Source organism: Nematocida ausubeli, assembly GCF_000738915.1.
Source record: "Nematocida ausubeli strain ERTm6 chromosome Unknown supercont2.5, whole genome shotgun sequence".
Taxonomy (NCBI): Eukaryota; Fungi; Microsporidia; genus Nematocida; species Nematocida ausubeli.
In genome coordinates this window covers 380,443-387,240 of record NW_026515638.1, presented here as the reverse complement: position 1 = coordinate 387,240, position 6,798 = coordinate 380,443, and the positions used below count along the sequence as shown (strand labels likewise).

The window sequence follows — 6,798 nt, the reverse complement described above, 5'->3', positions numbered from 1 at the left end:
GGCCGCTGGGTTCTCAGGCCAGTCGCAAGACGCCGCTCTCCCTGCATATGCAGCAGCTAACCACTACATGTGTATGCAGCGAGCGAAGATGTGCTGTGTGCAGGCAGTACATGGCGCCCGTACATGGCCGGTACACGCTATTATTAATAAACACCCGCTCCCGATCTGCCTGCTGTCTTGCTGTACTGTGCCCGCCCTTTGTGTGCTCAACTAATATTCCTTGTCCGCAAGCCTCGAATGGCTTTTTATCTTAAACTCTTTTACTGTGCTGCTAATTTTCCTTGGAGTAGTAGTGGGAATAAAATGTTTCTTTTGGTAAGCAATGGCCAAGCAAGCACTGTTTGCGAATAGCTATGCGGTTACATAGGTGTATAGCACTTGCATGCACTTTACTAGTTGCTAATAAGTGTGCATTGGGCTGAGAAGAATTCTAGTAGTTGGATTAAAATAACTATAGGACAAAGAAATAATGGTTTAAGCAGAGACTTTTATTTACGAATAGAATATACAACAAAAAACATTTCGAATATTCTAGCATTCATCTTATACCTACCCATTATAAGACAATACCATACATACTCTTAGTGCTGAGATGTTTTCTACTGCATAACAAACATTAACAATTGAAACTGCCTCTTCACATAATATATTTATGTAGTAAATTGCGATTTCTCCAGAACTTTCTTACCATTGCAAGAGGCTCCACAGTAAAAGTATTTTGCGAGAGAGATTATCTCAGCCTTATGAAAGGACTCAAGAATAAACACAGATTCTCTTTTACAGAAGAAGAACAATAAGACTGAACAAAGAAATACGCCGAGCCACAGCCAGAACTTTAAGACTGCCTCAGAGCTTAATTTTGGTGCCAGGAAATTTATTCATGCGCATTCTAAATATTCTTCATGTCTTAGTCAGGTGCAGCCAGAATTTAGTAAAAAATATTTTATCCCTAACCAATTTATTTCAGAATAAAATGATCAAAGGAAGTCATAGCACATATACAGTTGAGAATAATAAAATATTGCATGAAGAGAGCAAAAATACTCCAGTCCAGGAGAAAAATACATCTAAGGCTATTCTTCACAGTAGCAGGGATATTGTTCATCTTAAGTTTAATAAAGAGGGCATGCAGAGTGACATAAAAGAAATTGAAGAATGCATAAAAAACTCTTCTGATTTTGAGATACACACGGGAATGAATATACTACAGGGCTTAGTATCCCAAAACACTGAGATAACAGTAAGTAAAAAACTACAGCCAAAGACTGCAGAGTTGCTATCAAAAATATCCAGGCTTGTATTGGAGGAAACCATTATAAGTGAGTGGCTTGGTGAAGACAGACTGTTATATAACACTGCTTCCATATATAGACTGGAAGAAGATAATCTTAATGAGCTATTGATTACAGACTTGACTAGCATGATCAAGGCAATAGAGGATATTAAGCTGATGAAAGTCGTTGAGAACAGGATTGAAAAATGGTATAAGTCACTAAAGGAAATAAGTGAGCTTGATATGCAGAGATATCTTGAGCACATATCCAAAATAATGAATGAAAGGTCGTGCTTGAATCTCATATTAAACATAGCACTAAGAAGAAACTTAAAAGCCTTTTTAAGCAAGGTGCAAGCAGAGGGTATTGAGTACACTGGGATTGACTTGTTTAAAAAAAGAGAGGATGGAGTGTACACTCTGGATTACGGAATGGATTTAATTCTAAGAAACAAGCAGGTGCATCCATTTTATGCTGACGGCAAAGCTGCTGATAGAGTGGCTGACCTAACAGATGAAGACAAGGCTATTATATGCCAAGTATACGTTAATATGCCTAAAATAGTTGAGATTAATGAAACAATACGCAAAATAACTGAAGAAGATGACGATGAGTACTTTGATCGTTCATACCTGGCAGGAGAAATTGAAGAAAAAGAGAAAAACAGACCAATTACGCACCTATCAAAGATAGAGTACAATGAAAGCAAGATTGACTATTATCAAAAGGTCTTCCTAGCCCAGCCAAATACTTCTGAATCACAGAAAGCATATATTACAGAGAGAGTAAGTGAGTTTAAGAGAATAGCAAAAGTATTTGCATTCCCTTCAGTTAAAAACACAATTAAGAACACCTTTTTAAAAGCATTTGGGATATTAGGACTAGGCACACTCGCTGCCACAACAGTATATCTAACCACCCCGGATATGGGCCCTTCCTACAACTAATGAAATAAATCAAGCACTGGGATATTCATCTTATAGATGCCATGCAGATGTGCACTTTGCATCTAATTTATAGAAATCTTCTATTTTTCGCATATTTCTCTATTTCTGTTTGTATCAAGAAAAGTCTATGAATTAAGTGGCTGTAAGAGACAGCAGCTCAAAAGGTCAGAAACCATTTAAACCCGATATAACCAGAGTATATCAATACTATACGAAGGTAACTGCTATTTATCCGGTATGTTTAAGAGAGATGCCATAATTTGCATAGTTTTATAGATTTTATGCGATTTTTATGCTTTAGTGTTCATGAAGATTTAGTCTTTGTAGTCTAAGCCCATAATATTTACTGATTCTTATACACACAAGCATTTGGAAGTTATAAATTGTTGTCGACAAGAAATTTAAAAATGAAATTTATTTAAAATTACTAGTAGTAGTAGAGAGATTGACAACAAAATCAAAAAGATAGCACTTTTTATTATATTCTTCATAATAGTAGATAAATGAATATCTTCTGGCCTGAAGATATAACCACAAATATATTATAGCAGTAATATTCTATAGCAATTTGCAATAGAAGGCACACTGTAAATTACCTAGTACTAAGTGGGTAAATATATATTTATTTCTGCCTGGTATTTTAACTTCTTGGATTCTTCTGGGGAAAAAGGCCAACAAATAGCACTGATTCTAGCCTAGCAGATCCAATCTCTTCATTAAATATCTGTTCTGCTCCTTAAGTAAGTAGTACTCTCCCTTTAGCTTTGTAAAGTCTCTGGTTGTCTTTGGCTCCTGCACTTTCTTCTTTAGCTCTTGTATTTGACTCTTCAGTGCTTGTATGTGCTCAGATGGCTCTTCTTTCTTCTGTAAGTCTCTCTCGTATATGTGCTTGATTTCATCTATAATCTGCCCCATCCGGCTGATTATCTTCTCGTTTTTTGCTGTAACCTCTTTGATTTTCTCTTTCGTTGTTTTTTCAATTATTTTTATCTTATTGCTCACATCTTTGACATAACGTATTCTGTTCTCTAGCATGATTCCCAAGGACATCACACGCATAGTCACATCTTCCTTGAATGAGTTTAGTATTTTCTTAATGTACAGCGCATTCTCCTCTTCTGTAGCACCCTCCAGAACGTACTTGATGCTCTTGTATTTTCTAAGGTACTCAATGCTTGTTTCAATTAAATTGTTTTCCTTTTTCTGGATATCCCTCTCCTTGCTCAGCTCTATTGGGGCTGCCTGGTATGCATTCTGCTCTGTTCTATATCTCACAATTCTATCTGTCTCTCCTTCAACTAAAAAAGTTGTGTCATTTATAACGTATATTTTCTCTGTTTTTTTTATGCTAAATATTTGAATTGGGCCTGTCTTCCCAATCTCCAGTATTCCGCACTCCAGGCCATTTTCTGTCTGTTTTTCTTTTTCCCTGACAAATACTCTTCTTTGCACTTCCATTTGTTCCTTTCCATTTATGAATGTGCCTTCTGTCTTGTAGATGTATGCTAGACTATAATTCTCTCCATTCATGCTGTACACTTCCATGCCTGTCGTGTACTTAAGAATGCCTCCCCAGGTTGTGCATACAATCTCGCTGATTGGCTCAGCACAAAACACCACAGGCTCTGGCTCAATAATCACAGGCTTCCTGATCATAACTGTTTTTTTGTCATCTGCTGACAGTGTGCCTAGTCCCTGATATTGCCTATCCTTTATTTTCAGGTTAATTTCAAGTATTTTCTCCTCCGTCAAAAGAACTCGATCCTCCTGTCTGTACAGCTTTCTTATTCTATACTTACTAATTAGCTTGTTCTGCTCAATCATATATCTTCGGATCTGCATATCTTTTATGCAGTAGATGTATATTTCATTATAAAATAGATTCACAATGCTGTAATTATCTACCAAAATAGTTCCTGGTGCATTAGGCAGAGTGACTGTGCTTTTGTAGTTCATCAGTGGGTTATATATGGTTTGAGTATTTTTCTCCGTAAATATCAGATACTCCCCATGCGCTGTCGCTACTACGCTGCTGAAGGATAGAGGCATCTCTGAAAATGGGTAGGTTTCTATACTTCTTGTTGTATTATACTTATAGACACTATTATATGTTATAAAGTACACTCCTGTAGAGAATGTTGCACTTGCCAAATAATCCTTTGGAATTCCTGTGGGCAAAACCTCTTCAAATATCTTCATACAAAGAAAATAAATTTGCACGAAATACTTCAGTAGAATGCAAGAAGAAATAGTTTGCTGAGAATAGAAAATTAATGGAAATCAATAGAAAACAAGGAAAGTATACACTAGAATCAATAAATAAATGACTTTATTTAAAGGTGATTTATGAAATTTAAAGCATGCGACTTAAGTATTAAGCATGAAAATCTGCTGCACACTTCTATTCTTACAACTGAAATAAATTACTGAAGATGTTGCAGACGTCAAAACACTCACAATACCCAATTATATACGAGTTTCACAGCTGGCACTTAGAACACTGCCTATATAATGTACAATATACATTCAACCACATAGAAATAGTATATCCGCAGTAAGCCCAGTGTAGGCATTCTTATAGAAGTTCTTGGGTAGAAGGCAATAGAGAAAGAGCAGACTATAAAGTCAAATATAAATAGTGAAGTGTATTATCTTGTGCACAGTATTATGAAGGAAGGACCTGTTGAATATGTTTGCATACCATTGTATATTCTGGTTATTCAAATATCTTTGTCTTCAAGCGTGCTCATAAAGGCTGCATCAAGTACAACCTCTTTTGTCACCTTTTTCCAGGTGCAATAGTCAAAATACAGAATAAGACCGGTCTCTCCACTTCTTTTAATGATCTGCAAGAATGTCTTCATCTCTTTACTGTACAACCAGCCTAGTTTAATTAACCTAGTATACGCATCTTTTTGGACTCTTTTCCCGCAGTGGTTGAAGAATACATAGAATAGAGTGCCTTCTGAAAACTTGTCAATTTTCTCTTCTTTTGTGCCTCGAATTGCAGTTTTGTACGATTCTGGGAGAATTCTGTCTACATCTATGTCGTATGGGAAGACTCTGCTGTTTCTATCGCTGCTCAAGTGAACATCCTGTGCATCTATCTTGAGTGAGTTTCTGTAAATATCTCGAAACATAAAATTAAAATTACGCGAATTTATTACTAAATGCTTGGTCTCCCGTGTATGCCTGCAAATAGGCATGCATCCAAGATATTTCTGCGAGTGCCCACTGCGCTTAAATTGCACCTAGCAATAGCTGCATTTTAAATGGCATTTTGTCAATACCAGAACAGACCAGTCAGATGGATATCGATCAAAAAAGAAAATAACAGGTGCAGTAATAGTAGCATAATACCGTAAGATACACTTTCACTTCGGGTTATATCTACTGAAAATATCAAAACTAACTTCATAAATTCCCTATAACTAACTATTTAAGCATTGCATGAAATGAAAATAATCTGTAGACTTCAGAAGGAACATAAGTGCCTTCCTATCTGTTTAACTGCAGCCTGATATTCTCATAAATATTGCAGGTTATTTACTCTCTCACATTAATCTGTTTCTGCCATAATTTAAAAAGGAAGCTTTCGCTTCATATTTATTCACTTTAGTATAAGCAGGCTGGATTTAAATATTTCTTTATGAGAGATTTTATTTTCTCTTTCTGGAATATGGGTTTCTTCTGAAATTCCTGCGGGTATTCGGGTTATACCTAGGACTAACTTCATCTGGCGGATCCTCAGAGTTATTCGGTGTATGGCACTCTCTTTCACGGTGGCCTAATCTTTTGCATTTCTTGCAAAATAGACACGTGTAATTTCTTCTTTCTTTGCGAAGTCTAGGAAATAATATGCCTATTCTGTCAAGCTCTATGCACTCAGGGTTTAAACTAGTGAGGGTTGTATTTAAATCTTGATAGGCACTTAGGACAAGGGATAAAAATGTAGGACTGAAAGAACACGCCTGGTCTCTAACATGTGAATCTATTTCTGCATATGCTGAGACCATGTTATTTGAATTTCTCTCAAAACTAATATATTCTGAAGTGTATGAAGCACTTCTGAGATCACTCAAAGGGGCACTAACAGCAGGGGGTCTCTTCATTCTATGTGTGTGCTTCTTGTTTACATTATGCAGCATTTTCCCCATGCTTTTATCAAGGTTCTTTTGAGGTTTTGCCTTTAAGCACATATTTTTCCCAGTTGCATCTCCTTTAAGATCCTGAAAATTCTGTCTTGCCTGAAGGTCCTCATGGATGGCTAGCTGGGAAAGTAGTATTTGCAGCTTTATATTTACTGATATCAGAGACCAGTCATTTACGCAAACTGAAAGGCTTTCTGGCTCTCTCTGGACTAATCCCTGCTCTCTTTCTAAAGACAGACAGCTCATGCATGTAATAGCCATATGGATTGCTGCAATTTCACAGTCTGTGAATGTATTGTATATATGAGGAAAGGGATTATTCTTGTCAAAGTCTGTTTTTTTCTGTGAATCTCTTTCAGCCATAGAAAATTCGATGCTGATTAAAGTTTTTTGTGTATTATAGATAATAATGCAACCTAACAATCA

General features: G+C 36.4%; 4 protein-coding genes across 4 annotated transcripts; 1 reads left to right on the top strand and 3 right to left on the bottom strand.

The window, feature by feature from the left end:
* Positions 1–880: 880 nt before the first annotated feature.
* On the top strand, positions 881–2,221 carry NESG_02194 (uncharacterized protein; the record flags this gene model as incomplete). The annotated part of the gene is made up of 1 exon (XM_053049804.1): positions 881–2,221. One exon carries the CDS (start codon positions 881–883, stop codon positions 2,219–2,221), a length of 1,341 nt encoding a protein of 446 aa, XP_052903975.1.
* Positions 2,222–2,911: 690 nt separating this feature from the next.
* On the bottom strand, positions 2,912–4,420 carry NESG_02193 (uncharacterized protein; the record flags this gene model as incomplete). The annotated part of the gene is made up of 1 exon (XM_053049803.1): positions 2,912–4,420. One exon carries the CDS (start codon positions 4,418–4,420, stop codon positions 2,912–2,914), a length of 1,509 nt encoding a protein of 502 aa, XP_052903974.1.
* Positions 4,421–4,941: 521 nt separating this feature from the next.
* On the bottom strand, positions 4,942–5,361 carry NESG_02192 (uncharacterized protein; the record flags this gene model as incomplete). Its single annotated transcript, XM_053049802.1, has 1 exon — positions 4,942–5,361. The coding sequence occupies one exon, from the start codon at positions 5,359–5,361 to the stop codon at positions 4,942–4,944; it is 420 nt and encodes a 139-aa protein (XP_052903973.1).
* Positions 5,362–5,880: 519 nt separating this feature from the next.
* Positions 5,881–6,735, bottom strand: NESG_02191 (uncharacterized protein; the record flags this gene model as incomplete). Its single annotated transcript, XM_053049801.1, has 1 exon — positions 5,881–6,735. One exon carries the CDS (start codon positions 6,733–6,735, stop codon positions 5,881–5,883), a length of 855 nt encoding a protein of 284 aa, XP_052903972.1.
* Between the last annotated feature and the right edge of the window lie 63 nt (positions 6,736–6,798).